This window comes from Neoarius graeffei, chromosome 14, assembly GCF_027579695.1.
Source record: "Neoarius graeffei isolate fNeoGra1 chromosome 14, fNeoGra1.pri, whole genome shotgun sequence".
NCBI classification, from domain to species: Eukaryota; Metazoa; Chordata; class Actinopteri; order Siluriformes; family Ariidae; genus Neoarius; species Neoarius graeffei.
Genome location: NC_083582.1, coordinates 45,474,899 through 45,500,108, shown reverse-complemented (window position 1 = coordinate 45,500,108; position 25,210 = coordinate 45,474,899). Strand labels below are relative to the sequence as shown.

Genomic DNA, 25,210 nt, shown 5'->3' with positions numbered 1-25,210 from the left:
TCGCTCTATCACCTCTCTCTTCATCTCCCCTTCTCTATGCAACGGCCCTATCCCCCACTTGATTGACTTGACTTGATTCACTGATTGCATTTCTAATAATAAAAGTTGTTTACTTTGTTAACCTAACATGTTTTGTGTTGGCTCAATTTACCCCACACAGTGGCTCATCTTACCCCGTGCATGGGGTAAGTTGAGCCACTTGACATTTTTTTTTCAAGAGGTAATATCACTCTAACCATAAGAGCCTATCAATTATTTTTTGCTCAGATAGTAACAGTACACTTTGAAATTTGGTATGGTGTGTAGACTGGAAGCAAAAATGGCTTTAACATGTAGTTATGATGAAAAATGTAAAAAGTGGCTCATCTTACCCCGCTCTCCCCTATATATGACTGCTCATGCTTGCATGAAAGTGAAAACCTCCTGCTCATGACTCATGACTTTTCTTTGCATCATGTGGGATCCCAGTCTCAATGCCACCTCTAGTCTCTTATTCATATCTGTATTTATGCCCATCATCATTAAAGCACATTCCAGATAATTTCCTCACATTTGCTTATATCTCTACTGTCTGTCAACATTTTTGAAGAATAAAAGAGCTCAGAAACTCTCCTGAACAAGAACCACACGGACATGGGAGGCGTTCTGTGACTCTTATGTGGAATAACAACACAATGAATACATCATTTCAGCACCAGCTGCGCGAGCATGAAGCACAATTTCATGCCATTTGTTTCTTCTTGCCGCGAGCAGCATGTCACCAGATCCATGTACAAAACACACTCCTGTGATGTGTTTGACTCGCCACATGTGTTAAAACAAAAGCTCAGTGGAAAGAATCCACTTTGCTTGTCATGCCATGTTTCTTTTGATATAAAGCACATTTTAGTAAGCACTTTTTGCTAAAAACTTTTTTTAACCCTAAAAACAGGATCATCAGAAAAGTGTCTACTCTGCAAAAGGAACTGAAAGGTTCTTGGAACTACAGTTCAGGAACTAAAATGAGTGCTGATTGGTGGAAATGTGATCAGTTTCCAGGTTTCCAGGAACCTGCTTTTCTGGAAGGGCTGCAGAGGCAGAAACCTGTTATATTGTCTTTCCCTTTCTCACAAACCCACGCATGAACATGTTTATACATTTGCACGTCAGTAATTACAAACCTCATGGACAGACACCACATTCTGGTAAATCCTTTCACACTAACTCTGGGAAGCTTTTGAGCAGCCACCCGTTCTGGGAAAGGGAAATGGCCGCGCCTGTGTTTAGTCAGTTTACTTTATGCTTTACTGGGAATCGGGTTTTCATCAGTGTGTTGTAGATGTGTGTGTGGCATCTGTGTTTATGATTTTGCATTTCCTGTTTTATAATCTTGAAAACGTTACCGTGTCCTGACTTGCGTGTGTGTTATTGACACACGTCTTCTTGAGTAAGTGTTTTTCCTCAGGATTTATTCCCTCGTTAAATATGTTTTGCTTATGTAATGTGTACATTTTAATTAAAGCAGGCAGCTGCTCTCCATCATGTGCCGTTTCTGCTGAATGTCTCTCGGCCCTTAGACACTGATCAAGCAGTCTGGTTCTAAACAGATTTTAAAAAAGCCTTATTGTAATGGAATCTTATTCTCACTAGCCACATCTGCGACTAGTTTTACTTCAAATACACCCATGTAGAGACAGATTTTATCATGCACTGTATGAAACAAGCTTTATCATGTATATAACCAGAGCAGATTCCTCTCATAACAAATGAGATGGGGATGGGGGGGTCAGGTGGAATTACATCATATGATGTATTGTTTCCTCACTGCTCTGTCTCTCTCTTTCACAGTCTGCTGGGCACAGAGGAAGTCAAAGCACCAAACGGTGAGTTACTTTCCCAAGTCCCTTCAATGGGTCCTTTGTGATTCTTTTTTCCTCCTTCCTCTTCTAATGCCATTGTGCTCCCAGAATCCCTTTCTCTGTTAACCGAGTAGGAAGAGCAGCATCCTGTCATAGCACACAGCTGAAGTGTGAGGCAACAGTTATGATTCAGGATGGTGTGAAATCTCACACACACACACACACACACACACACACACCTTCCAGATGACTCCAGGAGGTTTACTTGTCATATGTAGTTATCAAGGATTTTTGTTTCTACTTCTAATCTTTTAAATATGGAACATCTTGTTCTTAGTTTGTAAGTTTAAACAAGGTCTTTATACACATAACAGTTTTTAACCCCTCCATTTTCAAAACACTCATATGAGCATGCAAGCTGAGCTGTTGTCAGCCTCAAGAATAAAGTTAAGAACTGCATGGGAGAGAAGGCAAAAAAGCCCTAAAATGAAAAATGACAAATTTTGGCTGATGATGAGGGAACTATTGCATAAGGATCTGAATATAAAGTGTTCACCCGGATCTTATCCAAAGCAGTAATGCCAGAGCAGTGGATTTATGAGAAGCACAGTGTGCATCATATCCTGGCATCTTCGTATGACTTGCAAGGTCAGCATGACAAATCTTGACGCTTCAATACTTCCAAAAACTTTTCTATTATAGTCTGAGTCAAATGGTGTCATCATACAGTAGCTCAGCCTCATGCTGTACACTGAGTGCAGAATTATTAGGCAAGTTGTATTTTTGAGGATTAGTTTTATTATTGAACAACAACTATGTTCTCAATCAACCAAAAAGACTCATAAATATCAAAGCTGAATATGTATGGAAGTTAGGGTGGGGCGTTTTTAGTTTTGGCCATTTTAGGAGAATATGTATGTGTTCAGGTAACTTTCACTGTGCAGAATTATTAGGCAACTTAATAAAAACCAAATATGTAGCCATTTCACTTATTTATTTTCACCAGGTACACTGATATGACAACTCCAGATTTGCAAATAAACATATCTGACATTCAAACACAAAAACAAATCAGTGACCAATATAGCCACCCTTCTTCATGAGGACACTCAAAAGCCTTCCATCCATAGATTCTGTCAATTTCTTTATCTGTTCACGACCAACATTGTGTGCAGCAGCAACCACGGCCTCCCAGACGCTGTTCAGAGAGGTGTACTGTTTTCCCTCTTTGTAGACCTCACGTTTTATAATGGACCACAGGTTCTCTATGGGGTTTAGGTCAAGTGAACAAGGGGGCCATGTCATTATTTTTTCACCTTTCAGACCTTTACTGGCTAGCCACGCAGTGGAGTATTTGGACGCATGAGATGGAGCATTATCCTGCATGAAAATCATGTTCTTGAAAGATGCTGACTTTTTCCTATACCACTGCTTGAAGAAGGTTTCTTCCAGGAACTGGCAGTAGGTCTGGGAGTTGAGTTTGAGTCCATCCTCAACTCGAAAAGGTCCAACAAGCTTGTCTTTGATGATACCAGCCCATAGCAGTACTCCACCTCCACCTTGCTGGCGTCGGAGTGGAGCTCTGTGCCCATTACTGATCCAGCCACAGGCCCATCCATCTGGCCCATCAAGAGTCACTCTCATCTCATCAGACCACAGCACCTTAGAAAAATCAGTCTTAAGATATTTCTTGGCCCAGTCTTGACGTTTTATCTTGTGTGCCTTACTCAGTGGTGGTCATTTTTCAGCCTTCCTTACCTTGGCCATGTCCCTCAGTATTGCACACCTTGTACTCTTTGACACTCCAGGAATGTTGCAACTCTGGAATATGGCAGAACTGGATGCTAATGGCTGCTTGTTAGCTTCACGCTTGATTTTCCGCAGATCATGTGCAGTTATTTTGCGCCTTTTTTTCCCCCACATGCTTCTTTCGACCCTGTTGACTATTTGCAATGAAACGCTTGATTGTTCGGTGATCACGTTTCAACATCTTCGCAATTTCAAGAGTGCTGCATCCGTCTGCAAGACATCTCACAATTTTATACTTTTCAAAGTCTATCAGATCTCTCTTCTGACCCATTTTGCCAGAGGAAAAGAGGTTGCCTAATAATTATGCACACCTGATATAGGGTGTTGATGTCATTAGACCACACCCCCTCTCATTACACAGATGCACAGCACCTGATATACTTAATTGGTAGTAGGCTTTCAAGCCTAAACAGCTTGGAGTGGGACAACATGCATTAAAAGGATGTTGTGGTCAAAATACTCACTTGCCTAATAATTCTGCACTCAGTGTATAGGCTTCATCCACATAACCTCAAGAATCCGATGATACAATGGTAATCACTGCATTTCCCAACTTCAGTCATTATGAGTAGTACAGTTTATAATTGTGAGTGATTCAAAACGAATATGCAGAGCAATTCTGATAACACAGAGCAAACACCCACTTATATATATCTCACACATGAGACCTCATGCTGTAAAATCTTTTTTACATGATCTACAGATAGTGTGTGTGTATACTGTGCATAGTGTGAAAAAGATTTTGCAGCGCGAGGTCTCATGTCTGATCCAGTTTCTGCCGTTGACACTTTACCACAGCGGAGCAAGCACACTTGACATTTTCTCTGTGGAAATGCAGTCTAGTTCCAGCTTGTACTTTCTTTTTAGCATCTTTGTGGTATTTATATACTACACAATGAGGCATACTTATTAAAAAAAACTGATAAATTTGGGCACGGTGGTGCAGTGGTTAGCACTGTCTCCTCACAGCAAGAAGGTTCTGGGTTCGAATCTCATGTCTGACAGGGGCCTTTCTGTGTGGAGTTTGCATGTTCTCCCTGTGTCTGCATGGGTTTCCTCCGGGTGCTCTGGTTTCCCCCACAGTCTAAAGACATGTAGGTTAGGTAAACATGGGGTGGCCTTGGGCTGAAGTGCCCTTGAGCAAGGTACTGTACCTAACCCCTAACTGCTCCCCGGGCGCTGTAGTATGGCTGCCCACTGCTCTGGGTATGTGTGTGTGTTCACTTGTGTGTGTGCATGCGTGTGTTCACTGCTTCTGATGGGTTAAATGCAGAAGACAAATTTCACTGTGCTTGGGTGTGTATGTGACAAATAAAGGCTGCTGCTTCTTCTAAAATACTTGTAAAATTAGCAAAACCAGGATGTAAACAGAGAATATAAACAGCTGAGTTGCTCTAAGTGACCGCTACCTGGCGTCATTGCATACGTGAAGCCCATCTGGCGTTTTCAAGAAAATTCATTTTTCTCGAACACTATTTGGTCTCCAAAAATGAAAGTTTGATTTCTGAAATCTGTGACTGCTTTTACTTAAAATAAGTTTGAAAATAAATCCACTGGAGGCTCCCTTTAAGGGTTAAAGCTCAGCGGTTAAGGCTTTGGGTTTCTAATCTGGAGGTTGGGGGTCCAAGCACCAGCACTGCCAAGCTGCCACTGTTGGGCCCTTGAGCAAGGCCCTTAACCCTCTCTGCTCTCGGGGCGCTGTCTCATGGCTGAGCAGAGAGGGTTAATGGCTCTGACCCCAACTTCCTAACGAGCTGTGATATGTGGAGAAAATAATCTCACTGTGCTGTACAGTATATGTGACTAAAGGCTTGTTCTTCTTCTATTACTACATGACATGGTAAAACAAGATATTATGACACTGGGGTGACTGATTTGGTTCATATCAATGACTGTAAAAAAAAAAAAACCCCAAAAAACATGGACAGTCTCTAAAAAGTGAAGCAACCTGGAAGGTCTAGCGCCCCTGCTGGCTGGCTGCAGTACATTGTGTAGCACCACCTATCCCCATGTGCTTCAGTGGCAAAATAACCCATTTTCCATGTCACTTTTCTCATCTTAACTGTCTTTCCATCGACGGTGTCTAATTTGAACAGTTAGTTTTCCTTGTGCTGATATCTGCACAAAAGATTCCCTCGGGTTGGAGTTTGGTAATGGCGGTGAAGAGTTCTGTCAGTCCAGAATTCCCCAAAGATTTACGGTGTTGTGAAGGCCGGAGCATATGATTTACAGCATTTTCATACTCATCAAGCCATTCAAACCAGTGAGCTCTTTTTTTTTTACTGTGGAGAGACCACTCCCATCAGAATAACTTTGTATTGATTTGCAGTGAGCCTCTGCTCAAAAGGGACAAGTGGATGCCAACTACTGTATGCAGGCAAAATACAAAAAAAAATTATTTTGTAACCCCTATTCTTCCGGTTTTCACCTCACATTATGGCAAGCCGTTTCTTTTCAGATGCAGAATGCATGTACTTAACAACCATCAGTGATGGTCAAAGAAGAAGTGATCCTCAGTCAGCTTTGGTTAGCAAAAGTTCTTAAACATTGGCTTGGTATGTGACAGTATTTTCTCACTCTCACTATCACTCATGTTGGCTGCGTGAAGTTGTGGAGCAAGCAAAGTAATGTCATAGCATTGCAGACTAGCCTGCTGTTTGGGAATCCCCACTTTAGTAGGTCTGGCTGACAGTTTGGAATCAGAACCACATCGGAGACTCACACACCTCTCATCTGTTCCACTGCAGCAAAGCTGGTGGAAAATATCGCCTACAGGACGGGGAATGCTAACTCAGCGCACACATTCTCATTACAGAGAATGAAAGGAGGGAGAGACAGAATGAGAGATGAAGGAATAGATGTGAAGTTTGGTATGGAATTAAAGCATGATGTTTCACCTCTCTGGGGAAGAAATGTGATATTCCCATCACAGACCGGACCGCAGTCAGTTTTAGCTCTCTCAGCAGGAGCAAAGCACAGAACTCAAGACTAATCCCAGTACCTATGAAACACTGGCTAATCCTCAGGGCCGCTGCAGCTCCCTTTCCATGCTATCACATGGGCATCTGCTGTGGGTCAGTGCGTTCCCACGCAGAACACACACACATACACACAGCTGGATCTGTAACTCCTAATCTTTCACAGCTGCTTCCAAATGGCATGTATACCGTAGTTTTAGACTGTATGTCATTTGCAATATAGCTGTGACATTTTCACATTGGCTTCACAGCTTATTGTTAAATAGTGATTTAATGCACATTATGACCATGGTCAAAAATATGGACTAAAACCCCCACAATGCTCTAAGATTAGACTTGAAGATGAGATTCATCTGGCTGGAAGAGAACATGCACAGGAATGACCAGTGTGATGTATTATTCAGGTTCACAGTGAACTGCTCACATCACTTATCACCTGTTCTATCGCTTATTAAAGTTTGAGCAGTGCGCCCAAGTGTGTAGCCCCCATAGACTTTAGAACAAGCCAAGCCAAGAAGACTTTATTTCTCACATGTACAGACTTAAACACACAGTGAAATTTAACCCATCTGAAGCAGTGAACACACACAAGTGAGCAATGAGCACACACACATACATACCCAGAGCAGTGAGCAGCTATGCTACAGCACCCGGGGAGCAGTTGTGGGTTAGGTGCCCTTGCTCAAGGGCACTTCAGCCCAACCTCAGGCCATAGCTGCCCCATGTTAACCTAACCATGTGTCTTTGAACTGTGGGGGAAACCGGAGCATCCAGAGGAAACCCGCACAGACACGGGGAGAATATGCAAACTCCACACAGAAAGGCCCTCGTCGGCCACTGGGCTCGAACCCAGAACCTTCTTGTTGTGAGGCGACAGTGCTAACCACTACACCACCAGAGATCTAGATTCCTTAAAACATCAGGGGTTCTGTTTTTGTGCAACCATAACCTAGTAGGATAATACCAGTGTAAGCTAATTTGTTTGGGTGTCAGTCCTGTCATTTCCTTTTTTCATGGTAAGAAATGCATATGCCTGTACAAATGTGGATGGAGTAACACAGTGGGGTGTGGCACTAGAAATCTGCCAGTGCAATGAGATTTTTATACTGAATTTGCACTTGCATTACTTTATAACAAGGATTTCTTACTTCAAATTAAGCTTTTCTTACAGTCAGATTTTGTGGATGTTCATCACTTATGACTCTTACTTCATGCTAATATACGCTCCTATACCCAACTATTAATTAAACACTGTACAACTGACTGAATTATATTATTTTATCTGAACAAATTAAAACAAGCAACCTGATTGTGGATATTAAATGTGAGCCAGAACAAAGTCCTTATAGGCCTGTTTCACCACTCAGCAGCCATCTTGGTAATTATTCCGTGCTATCAAGATCAGGCCTCTATTGAAATGAAATTGAGAAATCGAGCCATAACTGCACTTTCCATGGCCACCAGGTCATAAAAACTGCATGCACTGAATCAGCAGTCAAATCTGAGTTAAAAAAAAACACACACACACACACACACACACACTTAAACATTTTGTGACTTTGCCCCAAAAAAATATTTAAAAAGCTTTTTCCTCCACAGGTTATACTTCAACTACACATGCACAAGGTTGCTACGTGATCACTATACTTCTACTACGCATGCACAACTGTGCGCTTGTGTTAGTGCAACAAAACAATTGGCTTCATATGTTTCTGGGTTCTATAGACCTTTGGTTTATTGGGGAGAGGTGCAGGATATGTGCATACAACCGCCAAATTTGGTGTTACAGACTTTTCCCATAGATTTCTATTCAGGATTTTTAAAGTGGTTTGTCTCCTCCCGTATAATGTCTCTGACTAGACACTGGACTCAGGATATACGCTGGAGGAACATGAACAGAGCATTGTATGTAATCAATTTGATAGAAATGTCTATTAAAACCTATTAAATATTGTATCGCATATACGAGGGTAAGTCAAAAAGTTCTAAGACAAATTGAAAAAAATCTTTATTTATGAAAATAACAAAGCTATTTCTCTACATATCCTCCATTTAAGTCTAAAGACTTCTGCAAGCGGTGTTTCCATCGGAGAATTCCTTCTTTGTAGAATTCTGGGGATGTCTTTCACACCTTTTGAAATTATAACATCTGTCTTAGAACTTTTTGACTTACCCTCGTATAAACACTGACATGAGTAAACACCTGCCAAAACACACTAGGGGACAGAAAACACGTCTGTTGTACATTCTGTCAGCCAGTCAGTTATTTTTGACACTACAAATCAACCTGAAATCGAAGTGAAATTTGATGTTATGCATGGTGTGTAAACAGTATCCTTCATGCCAGGATCAGATTACACAAATTCAGCCTGATTTGTACAAGATTTTGTCATAGCCAACAAATTTCCAGCGTGGGCCTGAATATGAACTTTGGGAATGATGAACAGGCCTTGTAGTGTAACATAATCAAAGAACACCCATGACACCCCGACAAAAAGTTTAGCATGTGAGAATTTTATGTATTTTCTCACCTAGTTTGACACCTCCTACAACGTGTTCTTTGATGTTCCTTCTCTAGCCATGATTGATAATTTCTTGACTGTCCTCCCCAACGACAAGCAAGGACATGAACCATGACTGATGATTGGTCTGGGTGAAACTTGTAGTGTTGCCAGTCTCCCAACTACGTAAGACACAGCAAGACTTTATGGCACTATGATTGCCTAATCTGACATGGTGACCATTGTGAAAGACAAAAATATCGTTGAGTCTGATCCTGGCATAATACAGACTGTCAGGATGGCCAAAGTGAGCGTGCAGAGCAGTATTAGTGAGTGCAACCATTAAAAATGAGCAGTAGGTACAATGAATTGTGTGCACAAAGACATGGATGCATGGAGAAGTGAAATGCGAATGCACACTTCACTGTCGCATGTGAGAGCACTTCATTTCAGTGAGCACTGAGCACTCCTGTCACTCGCCTGTGCCTACAGTTTGTTCACAATCAAATTCATTTTTGAGACCTTCATTGGGGGGTGGCACGGTGGTGTAGTGGTTAGCACTGTCACCTCACAGCAAGAAGATCCTGGGTTCAAGCCCAGTGGCTGGCGAGGGCCTTTCTGTGTGGAGTTTGCATGTTCTCTCCGTGTCCGTGTGGGTTTCCTCCGGGTGCTCCAGTTTCCTCCGGGTGCTCCGGTTTCCCCCACAGTCCAAAGGCATGCAGGTTAGGCTAATTGGTGGCTCTAAATTGACCGTAGGTGTGAATGTGAATGTGAGCGTGAATGGTTGTCAGTGTCTATGTGTCAGCCCTGCGATAACCTGACGACTTGTCCAGGGTGTACCCCGCCTTTCACCCGTAGTCAGCTGGGATAGGCTCCAGCTTGCCTGCGACCCTGTAGGACAGGATAAAGCAGCTAGAGATAATGAGATGAGATGAGATGTCAAAGCAATGGCCATAAACGAAATTTGTTGAGACCTGTACAAGACATCGTAGGACGGAAGTAAAATGTACAGTGGAAATCAAAGTGATCAACATCTGCCAACGTTGTCAAAAGACGCGCGCGCCCTCCTTCGAATGCTGACGTAATCAAGCCGGAAGTTTTCCCTGTGTCCGAAATCCCTCCCTGCTCACTATATAGTGGGGACGTCATTTTGTAGTGCTGTCCGAAACCTTAGTGAGGATTATGTGGGAAATGCGCTCAGTATAATGTGTATTTATCACAAAAATACATGCATGTATTTATTATTTTGAAAACCGACCAGCCGCCTGATCTGGTACGTTTTAATTGTGCGACAGTAATGACGTAAATACCAGTGCGACGGACTCGTCCTTATCCTGTCGTCTTTCCAACTCTTCTCTACTCCACATTGGTTCGAAGTCTTATGGAATAATCTCCATCACTGATGAAGCTGGCAAATCTCGAAATTAATCTAAATTGGAATGATATGGCGATATGGCCGCTGTGTAAACAGTTTTCAAAATGGCGGTGCTGACACTTCACGTTTGAAGTCTCGCACAAGTCTCGTGAAGATCGCGCGGATAAGCGACGCCTGCTGTGGACCATATGAACTACATTCAACATGGCTAAAAACCGAAAAGGCCGATAAGCGTAATATAAAATGCCGATACAAGTCATGATATAAGGTTAATAAAACCGAAAACTGAATTGAATAACACGCTAATTAAGAAATAAAGCAAGTTTAAAAATGACTTCAGTTCCCCTTTAAACAAACCTCTTAATAATGTATTCATTTAAAAACAACTCTTTTTTTTTGTTCTAATGTGAAGAAAAAAATTATGAAAATATTTGCTGCACCCACACACAGTAACACTACGATCTTTCACTTTTTATTTTTGCATTTTTATTGTTTGTCATTTATTTCCTTATTAATTTTTGCATTTGCATTAAGATCCAATAGGTTAGAACTGAGAACATATCCAAGTTGAAAATGAACCAGAACTGTTTTGCATGCCATCCATTTGTTTCTTACAAAATGAATACAAATTGCAGGATGTAGATAAAACAGCAGCGTAACATATTTTGTTTTTCTTTGTGCGTCAGCAGCTGATGATGAAGAAGATGACAGCTTTAGGACGAGTGCATCTGCCAGGATGTCTCGCTGTAAAGTAAGTGGGTGGAGTTTGCCCAACGTGCCAGTTTCTTACGGTTCTTCTTCTGATATCCTGCTCTGTTCCACTGCTGCACTTATTAGAGCTTTATTATACTCTTACTGCTTTGTTTTAATGAAAGGCATTTGAAGACCTTATCAGGAATTTAAGGGCTTATTTCCAAAACCTGCTCAGTCTATGAATATAAATGAACTTAGCAGGTTTTGGAAATAAGCCCTTCAATTGCAGCAACGATTATCCCTCGTTTATTAGTGAGAAGACACATTATTGCTTGCAGGTTTAGAGCAGCAATGCCCCCCCCCCCCCCCCCCCCCGAGATGCATTGTTGCTGTTGTTGTAAAGATTAGCCTTTCAGCCATTTTTGCCTGGGGATTTGAAAGTTTTACACATAAACCTACCTTTACTATTGTTCGTGGTCTTCATTTCCCCAACATAGTGGTCAAGTCATGATGGAATCATGATCATTAGAAGATCTTTTCAGACATGAGTGTATTGTGTTAAGAGCTTGGATAAGTGTCTCCAAATATATTTTTGAGGACAATGTCTGGCCTTTATTCAAACTTTTTTAGATTATCCTTGCAAAGACCCATCAATCCTTTTTTAACGATATGTACATTTACCCCAGATGACTGTTTTGGCTGTTACAATATGGATGACATCAAAATCTCCATCCTAGACTTTTGGGAATCTCATTTGTCAACCTCTGGACATTGTTTTGTTTTGGCTTCACACTTGGCAAAAAAAAGTAGCGTTTTTTCATCAGTTTGGCAATGTTTCAGCTCCTCCAAAGAGGTTATGAGTGATCATTTTGTTGCGTATGATAGAGGTCTCCTTCCTTTTTCTTCTCTCTCTATCTCTTTCTCAATCTTTCTCAAGTTCTCTATCTCTGGCTCCACCATGATTCACTCTACCCGACCTCTCTGCCCTTTCTTAACTGCCATTTATTCTCATTCAGCTTAAGACTTTAAGTTTTTTTTTCTCATGGGGTTTTTGTGTGTGTGTGTGTTTGGGGGTTGGTCTATCTCTAGGAAGCCCTGCTGAGTCCCTCTTGCTATGCCCAGTATGGCTGTGTGAGGGATTTTTTTTTCATCCTTAGACTGAATGGCTAATTGTAGAGCTGTTGAATGGCCTGACTCTGGAGTTTTGTTTTGATGTGGAAAGTACCCATCGTTCCACTCTGTTCCACCCTTTATTTAATATTCTTCCTTTCTCTGGCTTTCTCCCTCTTTCTGTCTCTCTACTAGGATTTGGAGACACCTGAAACCTCGTCCAGCTCAAAGGCCATCTCAGAGGAAACCATACAGGAGGGTCACCGTGCCAACAGATATAAAGAGCCAATCAGCACTCAGGATAGGCCAGCTAAAGTCAGGTAAGTAAAACAGGACAGAACATGGCTGAGAAATGTTCATCCTGGCTGGTGTGTTTGGACTAATCTGTGGCATTCCACCTTTCCTTCCTAAATCATATGATCCTTAGTTATACAGTCAGGGTAATTGTGGTTCATTACCCCCTGCGGTTCTTTTGCTGTAATGTATTTCCTGTTCTGTAGAAAAGGGTTAATTATGGGTTACACTTGTAGCAGCTTCTTGCAGAATTCCTGACAGATAGGCATCTCTATTTGAAGCCAGATACAGTACAACCTGTTTTTCTATCCGAGTCTTATTCTGCGTCTGTGAGTGCGTCTAGATGTCTCTTATGAGATAATGATGCGTGAGGTAATGACATTTCAGAATATGATTGGCATTTGTTCATCGGCAGTCATACCAGAAGCTGAGTCAGAAGACGCTTGCAAGTCTGGTTCTCATTGCACTGCAGGAAAGGAGATCTGCTCTGTGTCTCTCACTGCTTTGCAATGTGAAATCCTGAGCCTGCCTGTATTGCCTGATTGGCTCTAGCAAAGCCACATGGGACTCTGGGACACTCACTAGAGCTGAAATACAGTGTGTCTGGGTTTTATTCATCCATTTCTGTAGTGCACTATATAAAAAATTATTCCATACTGTCAGCTAATTTCAATATTAAGCTCTTTCATGAATTTGAGACCTTTAGATAGGACAGATCCAAGGCCAGATTTATGCGTTATGCGTTTACATCACGTCTGCAAAGTAAAAAATGATGTCACAAAGCTGGCCGTTTTTCATGTTGCTTTATTGCAGTTTTGAGATTAATGACCAATAGCTGATTAAAGCATGCGAGTTAATATGAATGAATGTGAGCCTGTGGTTTTTTTGGACAGTTGCACACACTGAATACATTTTCTTATCCACTGTGTGATAGGCACAACGGTACAGTGGCCTTGGACTACAGTGGCAAGACGACTCCAAAACTCATAGCCTACTCCTAGATGAGGCTATAAGACTCACAGACATAATGCACTAAAAGTTATACAATACATAACTTTAAATTCATTTATAAAAACAGCTCTCAAAAATGCCATGTTATATTGTATGTTAATTGTGTTTATACCACAGCATGGCTGTATTCTCATATCAGAAGGTCATTTTTACAGCATCATGGCTCTGACTGTAACTCTGGCTGTAATATAAATGACAAGTTAATTTTTAGATAGAATGCCTTAGTACTAATAGGATATTGTTTCCAGCTTTGGATGGCAGATGCTCAACATAATCTAAGCCTAACAATAATAAAAAAGTGTTGTTCAACAAAGAAAAATGTGTAATTATTGATATGGTGACATTTTCTGTTAGGAGACGTTTATGTAACATTTATGTAAGGAGTATCGGGTGTCAGTGCTTTGTAACAGCCAATACGTTTCTCAACACGGAAAAAAAAGACTCAACAGGAAAGAGGAGTTTCTCAGTCAACTGCATTTTTTTTGTCTCATTAACTTCAAGAAAGAAAACCCAAGGAGAGGCTGGTGAAGGAATGTCTGTTTATAGCGTAAACACTAACAGGCAGTCCTTAACATGAAATGTAACTATAAACCGTTAAAAAAGTGCCATGTGTTGTTAATAAATTAAAAATTGTAACTGTTGACAGTTTGCTATAGTATACAGTAGCATGCAAAAGTTTGGGCACCCTTACTGAAAATGTCTGTTACTGTGAATAGTTAAGTGAGCAGAAGATGAACTGATCACCAAAAGGCATAAGGGTAAAGACGACACATTTCTTTTCAGCGTTTTCTGCAAGATTTGTGTATTATTTTTGTTTTGTACAATTGGAGAGTGAAAAAAGAAAAGGAACACCATGCGAAAGTTTGGGCACCCTAATACATTTGAGTTCTCAGGTAACTTTTACCAGGGTTCCAGACCTTAATTAGCTTATTGAGCTGTGGCTTGTTCAAATTCTTCGTTAGGAAAGGTCAGATGATGCAGATTTCAAAGCTGTATAAATTCTCTGACTCTTCAAACTTGTCCCTAAAATCAACAGCCATGGGCTCCACTAAGCAACTCCCTCCCATTCTGAATAATAAAATAATTGATGCTCACAAAGCAGGAGAAGGCTACAAGAACGTAGCAAAGTGTTTTCAGGTAGCTGTTTCCTCAGATCGTAATGTTATTAAGAAATGGCAGTTAACAGAAACAGTGGAGATCAAGGTGAGGTCTGGAAGATGAAGAAAACTTTCTGAAAGAACTGCTCGTTCGATTGCTAGAAAGGCAAATAAAAACCCGTTTGACTGCAAAAGGCCTTCAGAAAGATTTAGCAGACCCTGGAGTGGTGGTGCACTGTTCTACTATGCAGCGACAACTGAACAAATATGACCTTCATAGGAGAGTCATCAGAAGAAAACCGTTCCTGCGTCCTAGCCACAAAATTTAGCGTCTGAAGTTTGCAAATGAACATCTAAATAAGCCTGATGCATTTTGGAAACAAGTCCTGTGGACTGATGAAATCAAAATAGAACTTTTTGGCCACAATGTGCAAAGGTATGTTTGGAGAAAAAAGGGTGCCAAATTCCAGGAAAAGAACACCTCTCCAACTCTGAAGCATGGGTGTGGATCGATCATGTTTTGGGGTTGTGTTGCAGCCAGTGGCACAGGGCACATTTCATTGGATTCAAATAAATACCAGCAAATTCTGGAAGCAAACATCACACCATCTGTAAAAAAGTTGAAGTTAAAAAGAGGGTGGGTCCTACAATAAGACGATGATCCAAAACACACCTCAGACTCTACAATGGAATACCTCAAGAGGCACAAGCTGAAGGTTTTGCCCTGGCCCTCACAGTCCCCTGACCTAAACATCATTGAAAATCTGTGGATAGATCTCAAAAGAGCAGTGCATGCAAGACAGCCCAAGAAACTTGTAGAACTGGAAGGCTTTTGCAAGGACGAATGTGTGAAAATCCCTAAGAACTGAATGATTATTAGCTGGCTACAAAAAGTGTTTACAAGTTGTGATACTTGCCAAAGGGTGTGTTACTAGGTATTAACCATGCAGGGTGCCCAAACTTTTGCTTTGGGTCCTTTTCCTTTTTTGTAATTTTGAAAATGTAAAAGATGAAAATTTAAAAAAAAAATGTTTTTGCTTAAAATATAAAGAGAATGAGTCATCTTTAACTTTATGCCTTTTGGAGATCATTTCATCTTCAACTTGCTTAAGTCAAGTCAAGTCAACTTTATTGTTAAATATGCTATACATGCTCGACATACAGCACAGATGAAATTTCAGTCCTCTCTGACCCATGGTGCAAACAGGCAATGCAATAAATAAAAACAGAATAAATGAAATAAACAGTATAAACACTCTAGATAAGAAATAGACATAGACTAAACACTCACACACACACACACACACACACACACACACACACACACACACACACACACACACACACACACACACACACATAAATTGGAGCAAAAGGACATAAAATAAACAGTCAAGGGCACTTGAGGTATAGCAGGTAAACATGAAATAAATAGTATAAACAATAAACTATTAGCTGTTAAGGTGAGGTAGTGCGGAATAGTGCAAATGAGTGAGGTAAAGTGAAATGTGCAGACACTGAGTTCAGTGTGTTTATGAATGTTGAGAGTATGTGTATGTATGTGTGTGTGTGTGTGTGTGTGTGTGTGTGTTGGGGGGGGAACTGTGAGGGTGACATGATGTCAGATGCTGAAGGGGGGGCAGGGGGGTGTACGTGCAGAATATGTGACAGGGGGCAGAGGGGGGAGGAGGGGCAGATCAGGGAGGGAGTTGAGCCTCCTGACCGCCTAGTGAAAGAAACTGTCCTTGAGCCTGCTGGTTTTGGTCCGGAGACTCCGCAGTCTCCTCCCCGACGGCAGCAGGCTGAAGAGGCTGTGAGATGGGTGGGTGGGGTCACCTGCAATCCTGATGGCTTTGCAGGTGAGGTGTTCACAGTAACAGCAATTTTGACCAGGGGTGCCCAAACTTTTGCATACGACTGTATGTGGGATAACACACTTCTGACCGTGTTGTTAGACCAAAATATTCTCCATCATGTGTTATTCCTTACTTCGTTTATGTGCCATCACACCAGAAAGAAATTTACAGCATATCTCATGTCCAACCCTGTCAATGCCCTGTCAAACATAAAGTCAGGTTTAAGCAACACACCTTTTAGCTAATAGTGTTTTAGGATGAGCACAAAAGGATATGCTAATCATTTATAGGATAGTATTCTACTTTACACACTCAGCAAAGCTCTTCAGACTGGCGTCAGTACCTGTTACAGCTAATAAAGTCATATGTGGGTTTGCATCTACAGCTGTATTACCTCTGACAATGATGTAGTGGCATGGTGTGTTCTGTTATGTGAATTATGACAGGAAACTGTCAGAATGTATATTTTGGTGTGTGTGTGTGTGTGTGTGAAGGGGTGTGCTTGAACTTGGGCCGCTGTTCTTTTTCACTTTTGCTCTTCTGGCGGCGGATGCCATCATGACTCACTTTTAATGTGTGTAAACATCTACACTGGTGAACTTGTCTCTCCAAGGCAGCTCCTTTCAGAAACAGTACAGAAACTACAAAGTGTCTGTGTTCATTCTTTTATCTGCTCGTAGACATAAAGCATGTGGTTTAAGTTATGCATTTCTTGTAAACCACAAATTTAAGGGGAAAAACAACAATGCTGCAACGTGCTGTCTTTAGGATAACCAGATTACTTTTGCAAAACAGAGCTGACTTTTTCTTTAATTTGCTGTCTCAAAAGCTGCTTCATTTCTTCCTCTGGTTTTTGTTGCAGTCAGTCCTTATTGTCTTCATCAGCTGAGGAAGATGAGCCAGATGGAGAGAAGAGCAGTGAGAAGTTGGAAGCATGGGAAGAAAAGGAAAAGGTACGCGTATACACGAGAAAGGCCTGTACATGGGGATGATGGTGTGACTGTTATATACAGTAGTTTGTGTAACAGTAGTGTTGCAACCTAGATTTCTAGCTACCTCTAGGTTTCATCATGAACCATGAACAGGAACTGTCTTATTTGACTGACGTTACATAAGGTCAGTCATACACTATTGTAGGAGGAAGCATTATGAAAAAGGGACTGTGAAAAACAAATGCCCAGTTGTGACAGTAGCTTTAACCAAAAAGTGTTATGTTTATGTTGAAGTTTCATCTGACTTTCGTCATTTAAAATGCCCTTTAAGCTGGAATTTGATTGCTTCACCAACAAAACACCATCATACCAAATACATCCTAACCAAACACCCCTTACGATACAAGGGTGCCTTGATGCAATTATGAGATGAAACTTAATGCATTGTGATGCCTCTTGATTCCATACATACAGTGCCTTGAAAAAGTATTCATACCCCTTGAACTTTTTCACATTTTTCCACCTTACAACCACGAACTTAAAAGTTTTTTATTGAGATTTTATGTGATAGACCAACACAGAGTAGCACATAATTGTGAAGTGAAACGAAAATGATAAATGGTCTTCAAAATTTTAAACAAATAAAAATCTGAAAAATGTGATGTGCATTAGTATTCAACCCCCCTGCGTCAATACTTTGTAGAGCCACCTTTTGCTGCAATTACAGCTGCGAGTCTTTTGTGGTATGTCTCTACCAGCTTTGCACATCTAGACACAGAAATTTTTGCCCATTCTTCTTTGCAAAGTAGCTCAAGCTCAGCCAGATTGGATGGAAAGCGTCTGTGAACAGCAATTTTCAAGTCTTGCCACAGATGCTCAATGGGATTTAGGTCTGGACTTTGACTGGGCCATTCTAACACATGAATATTCTTTGATCTAAACCATTCCATTGTAGCTCTGGCTGTATGTTTAGGGTCATTGTCTTGCTGGAAGGTGAATCTCCTTCCCAGTCTCATTAGTATTCAGCCCCCTGTCCTCTGATACCTCTAAATACAATCCAGTGCAATCAATTGCCTTCAGAAGTCATCTAATTAGTTAATAGAGTCCTACTGTGTGTAATTTACTCTCAGCATAAATACACTTGTTCTGTGAAGGCCTCAGTGGTTTGTTAGAGAACACTGAAGAACAAACAGCATCATGAAGACCAAAGAACTCACCAGACAGGTCAGGGATAAAGTTCTGGAGAAGTTTAAAGCAGGGTTAGGTTATAAAAAAATATCCCAAGCTCTGAACATCTCAAGAAGCACTGTTCAATCCATCATTCAAAAATGGAAAAAGTATGGCACAACTGCAAACCTACCAAGACATGGCCATCCACCTAAACTGACAGAGCGAGCAAGGAGAGCACTGGTCAGAGAAGCAGCCAAGAGGCCCATGATCACCTTGGAGGAGCTGCAGAAATCCACAGCTCAGGTGGGAGAATCTGTGCACAGGACAACCATAAGTCATACACTCCACAAATCTGGCCTTTTTGGAAGAGTGGCAAGAAGAAAGCCATTGTTGAAAGACAGGCAAAAGAAGTCCCGTTTGCAGTTTGCCAGAAGCCATGTAGGGGACACAGCAAACATGTGGAAGAAGGTGCTTTGGTCAGATGAGACCAAAGTTGAACTTTTTGGCCTAAATGCAAAGCGCTAAGTGTGCCGGAAAACTAACACTGCTCATCACCCTGCACACACCATCCCCACTGTGAAACATGGTGGTGGCAGCATCATGCTATGGGATGCTTTTCTTCAGCAGGGACAGGGAAGCTGGTCAGAGTTGATGGGAAGATGGATGGAGCTAAATACAGGGCAATCCTGGAAGAAAACCTGTTGGAGGCTGCAAAAGACTTGAGACTGGGAAGGAGATTCACCTTCCAGCAAGACAATGACCCTAAACATACAGCCAGAGCTACAATGGAATGGTTTAGATCAAAGAATATTCATGTGTTAGAATGGCCCAGTCAAAGTCCAGACCTAAATCCCATTGAGCATCTGTGGCAGGACTTGAAAATTGCTGTTCACAGATGCTCTCCATCCAATCTGGCTGAGCTTGAGCTATTTTGCAAAGAAGAATGGGCAAAAATTTCAGTGTCTAGATGTGCAAAGCTGGCAGAGACATGCCACAAAAGACTTGCAGCTGTAATTGCAGCAAAAGGTGGCTCTACAAAGTATTGACGCAGGGGGGCTGAATACTAATGCACATCACATTTTTCAGATTTTTACTTTTTTAAAATTTTGAAGACCATTTATCATTTTTGTTTCACTTCACAATTATGTGCTACTCTGTGTTGGTCTATCACATAAAATCTCAATAAAAAACTTTTAAGTTCGTGGTTGTAAGGTGGAAAAATGTGAAAAAGTTCAAGGGGTATGAATACTTTTTCAAGGCACTGTATATGTTATTTACCAGCTGGGAGGTCCGTATCATGAAATACCGTGACCGAGGTCTTGAAAGTACTGAGCGAGGCCCTCTGGGCCGAGGTCAGTATTCAAGGCCGAGGTCACGGTATTTCATGATACGGACCTCCCATTTGCACCTTACACACAACACATTCACCTCAGGACTGTGCACCTTACACACAACACATACACTTCAAGACTGTGCACCTTACACACAGCACATACACCTCAAGTCTGTGCACCTTACCTTACCTTGCAATACTTCATAATGTGTAATATTTTATTTTATAATGTGACTCTCTCGTGCAATAATTTATAATGTGCAATACTTTATAATGTGACTCTCTCTGTGCAATACTTTATAATGTGCAATGAGCAATACCTCACTCCATAATGTGTAACACAACACATACACCTCAGGACTGTGCACCTTACCCCCCCTTACACCCTCCCCCCTTTTTTTTCCTTTCTCTCTCTCTCTCTCTCTCTCTCTCTCTCTCTCTCTCTCTATACACGCTGTTTGCACTGTTATTGGAGATGCTTTAATCTCATTGTACATGTGTACAGTGATAATAAAGGCATTCTATTCTATTCTATTCTATTCTATTCTAAACTGAGGGACTGTAAGTGGCCACTTAAGACAGAGCTTAATACCGAGATAACTATAAACAAAGACTACAAGAGTTGCATTTCTGTAATACAAAGTCATTAACTGTAATCTGAGCTCCTAAATCTAACAGACTGAGGCTACATCCACACGACAACGGCAACGAGATGTTATTTAAAAATATATCGCCTCCAAATGGGCAACGATCAGTAAAATATCAGGTCCATATGGCAACACAACGCTTGCTGAAAACAATGCAATACACATGCCACACCTCTAGGGGCGCTGTAAGACGGTCCCTTTGGAGACACCAGAACAATAGAAGAAGTAAGGACGCATGCGCATAAACTTATGCGCGAGACTTCATATTAGCCACAAAGTCAGGAAAATCTGTTCGTAAAATTACATTATAATGACCAAATACAATTAAAAGTATTTTTCCAGTCTCACCTGTGAAAGGTAATCCCATGTGATCTCGTTTGGATGGTAAACCTGTTGGTACAGTTAAACGCAGCACATGAATCTTTATTCTCCGCTTTGACCTATCCAATATGGCGGCGAGGATGACATATGATTCTACGCGGAAGGCGGCGTCTTTAATGGTCCGGAATAAATTGAATGCTACACGTTGATGGATTAATTTGCTCTTCTACGCCCTTTTTGAGGAATGTATTGTAGGACTTAAACCAATATCTGAAGAGGTGAGATCGCTACTTTTTTTCCCTATTTTTGCTGGCAGGATTGACTCTGCCCTAAGGGCAGAGTCTCTCTCTCTCTCTCTCTCTCTCTCTCTCTCTCACTTTGCACCATTACACAATAAATATTCACAGTGAAAATATTTTGTAAGCGCGTTTCATAAACCAAGTTATAGGATTTGTTGACAACTCGCATCGAGTTTGTTACACTTCTACCCGGCTGAAGCACTCACAGTCATGTGGTTGTGACGTCATCGTAAACAAATCCGTTCTACTCATCCAGACGACTTCACAACGGCAACGTTGCCAGATCTTTCCACTCTGGAACCCGTTCTCAAAAAGATTGCGTTTTGGGCACCCAAAATGCCGGTGCCGTGTGGACGCCAGGCCTAAACGATAAGCAATTGTATCGGAGTCACCTGAATCCGTTGCCGTGTGGACAGGGCCTGAGATAACGGTACAATGATTGTGTGAGTTGCCTGTGAACAAGTCCTATAATAAGTCTTAGTTCCCACGACTCAGGGGATTTCAAGCAGATTTTCTTCAGAGACGTTGCAGAAATCAACATCTCTCACAGACCTATTCAACCGCTGTCGTAAAAATCAAAGTGAGGCTCATCCCCAAAACGGCACGTGTCCCATGTACATACACAGGGTATAGTGAGTACAAAGATACCCTATTAATGAATACGAGCAGTAAACGGACAATCGTTTACAAGCCTGCTGTAGTGTTTTATCATTTTGGCTTGTGAGCATGCGTGTTAACGATACCATAAACATAAAAGGATGGCACACAACCTTTACATGTAGTCTATAGTGCAGTCCGGGAATACGGTATGTTATTACGTCGATGCATGAAGTTCCTGCACCCTGTTCAAATCCAACAGGACTCACCCAGCTTGCTTTGCACTGCATTCGTGTCACGAGTGAAAAAACCTAAGCTAGGACCTACGATTAAAGATAATTTTATACCATAAACTTTTCAGCTCAATCCTACATAATGATTTATTTTGTTTATTTTTTTAAAAAACATTATTCATTAAAAAACAGTGGACATATCTCAGTATCTTCAATACAATCAAGTCACAATTCCAAGTAGCCATGTACTAAAACTTATAATTATTTAAAAAAAATTTTTTTTGGACCGGGGGCGGGGGGCCTTAAAGCCGTGCCAGAGCATAAAGTAAAATCCTGCGCTTTTACACCAACACATGCAACACTGAGTGAAACCTGGGTTTTCAACAATAGCAAAAAATTATTTTGCAGTGTTACTTGCAGTTGGCTGCTAATTTTTTCCTCCAACTCTTATACCGAAATACTGTATGACAGAGCTTGCACAATTCAATTTGTCCTGTAATTTATGAAAACTGAAGTCTGCAGATCTGTTACAGTAGCTAGTATCTAATGTATACATGACACACATACTAGCCTGCCCCTTTACATTTCACAACTCGGTTTGTTTAGAGTTTTGGCAAAAAATATATTTAATACAAAATCTGATTATGCATATCATTAAAAAGAGATAGGAGCTCCATATAAGGATCTTTTTTTTTTCTTTTCGCTCATCCCTACCCCTCTGTGTCTCTTGTCTTCTATTTCTCTTTCTCTCTGCCTCAGGGTCACCATGTCCCTGCATTCCTCTCTCTGTCCTCAGGGTATGTGTGGTGGAGCTGCTGATAAAGCAAGCTGCCATCTCTGTGTTTCTCTTCCTCTTTCTGTCTCTGGCCAGTGCAAAGGGCAGGATGGGGAATTTGAGGGCTATAGAAAGGGAGGAAATGGAGATGGGGTGTGCTTCTGACAGATAACATACTCTTTGACTCAACACAGAGGGGTGAACTGTAGGATCTGTTCTTTGTCCTACTGGACATTCATGACCAGATCACAGGAACATTTCTGAGCAGACCTGTGTTGTACAGAGCTTACAGAGATAGTGGACACGTAATAGGCTCTGAGCACTTACACGCCAGTGTTATTATTCACTTATTCATCTTAAAGCACATTAATAATTCATAAATTATTATGAATTATTTAGAGTGTAGTTATGAGAATGAGGAACACAATTCTGGTCCTGTTAGTTTTACCTGAGGACCTTGTAATTTAATGTGACTACTGATGATTATCATCCAATTTATTCTATCCACATTCACTGGATATGAATCCTACTCTACTACTAGGATATCAGCTCATATACCATGAGTAGAGAAAAACAAAATGGTGGCATGAAAATAAAAACTCTACTCAAAAACAAAACCCCTCAAAAATACAAAAAAGCAACAAAATATGGAATGAAAGTATTTGATGGTAAGAACGTATCTTTTTTATTTTTCAAGAATTATTATTATAGCATTTTTCACAAATTGCTCCTGTCATTTTGCCAGTTTGTTTACATTCTAAGGGGGAATAATTTTGTCGGACATTTTGTATCAAGTTTTTATTTATCGAATTTGCAAAAAATAAAAATGCTCTGTTTCTCAAAATCCAATGAATGTGAATAGAATAAAACTGTTATTCCACTCAATCTCGTCGTACATGGCTTATAGCCAACTCAACGCTACACTCCTCGTTGGATATCAGCTCATGTATGATTCGATTTTGTGGAATAACTGCTAAATATATCCAGTACTTACATTAACAAACATCCACTGGTAAAACTACTCTAGCAAATAGTGCTTTAGACAAAATGAACAAACTGACACCACTGAGAACCACCATAAAAAAGAAATCCACTATGTTGCCACTAAAGTTGTCATGTTCTCCTCTTTGGTCATTTTTCAGGACTTTTTCAGTGACCTTGGGGTTAGTGAGAGACAGTGTACACTGGCCATCGAGGAGCCCAACTCAGTCCCCATGCCGGCTGTGAAGGTTGAGGAGCAGGAGCCCAAAGCGCTTTCAGCAGGCTTGCAAAGACAGGACTCAGGTCCACGTGGTCTTAGGGGCATCCTAAAGAAAAGCCGCTCTGCCAGCCTGGAGGCCGAGCCTGTGCCGGAGAGAAGCGAAGCTCATGCCAAAGACTGTGAGGAGAAGAAGCAGGAGGATAGAACAGAAGAGATAGAAGAGGAGACAAAGGTGGATGGCGAGATAAAGGTTATGCAGAGGGGGAACAGCAGCTCCAGTGATGCTCCCCGTTCACCGTCTCTGTGTACATCTGAGGAGAGTGAGGAGTTGGACAGCAGTCTGGACAGCAGCATGAGCTCCTCTTTCAACCAGAGGTATGATGGGAGGTTAATCTGACCAGGTTGTATAATGCACTGTGACCAATAGTAGTGGCTGCTAAATTAAATATTGACACGTTATGTTAGGGCGGCACGGTTGTGTAGTGTTTAGCACTGTCGCCTCACAGCAAGAAGGTTCTGGGTTTGAGCCCAGCAGCCGGCAAGGGCCTTTCTGTGCGGAGTTTGCATGTTCTCCCCGTGTCTGTGTGGGTTTCCTCCAGGTGCTCCGGTTTCCCCCACAGTCCAAAGACATGCAGGTTAGGCTAATTGGTGGCTCTAAATTGACCGTAGGTGTGAATGGTTGTGTGTCTCTATGTGTCAGCCCTACGATGACCTGGCGACTTGTCCAGGGTGTACCCTGCCTCTCGCCCATAGTCAGCTGGGATAGGCTCCAGCTTGCCTGCGACCCTGTACAGGATAAGCGGCTATAGATAATGGATGGATGGATGGATGGATGGATAATGTTAACTCATGTTGTATCACTGATTACTTTATAATATACAGGTAGTCGTCGACTTACAACTGCGTTTGGTTACGACTGACCGGTTGTAAACCGATCTGGTCGTAAGTCGGCCTATGTTAAATGAACGTAAGTATATTGTGATGTGTAATGATATTGTAATCATCTTAAAGTCTTATTTTATCAACATTTTTTTATTTCATTACCTTGGCTCATTATTTGGTTTAAGTCAAACACTGCATACTACACTGCGTACAGTACAATTCGTTTAATATGTGCAAAACAAAAAATACGAAATACAG

General features: G+C 41.3%; 1 protein-coding gene across 4 annotated transcripts in view; it reads left to right on the top strand.

Moving 5' to 3' along the window:
- The window catches only part of svild (supervillin d), a 114,012-nt gene that overhangs the window by 52,796 nt on the left and 36,006 nt on the right, over positions 1 to 25,210 (top strand). For 3 of the 4 annotated variants that reach the window (XM_060939778.1, XM_060939780.1, XM_060939779.1), the window contains exons 3-7: positions 1,828 to 1,862; positions 11,188 to 11,252; positions 12,500 to 12,624; positions 17,425 to 17,515; positions 24,012 to 24,445. In XM_060939778.1, the coding sequence (XP_060795761.1) occupies positions 1,828 to 1,862; positions 11,188 to 11,252; positions 12,500 to 12,624; positions 17,425 to 17,515; positions 24,012 to 24,445 (750 nt within the window). The remainder of the gene's footprint in view (positions 1 to 1,827; positions 1,863 to 11,187; positions 11,253 to 12,499; positions 12,625 to 17,424; positions 17,516 to 24,011; positions 24,446 to 25,210) is intronic. The other variant, XM_060939781.1, reaches the window with a different exon arrangement.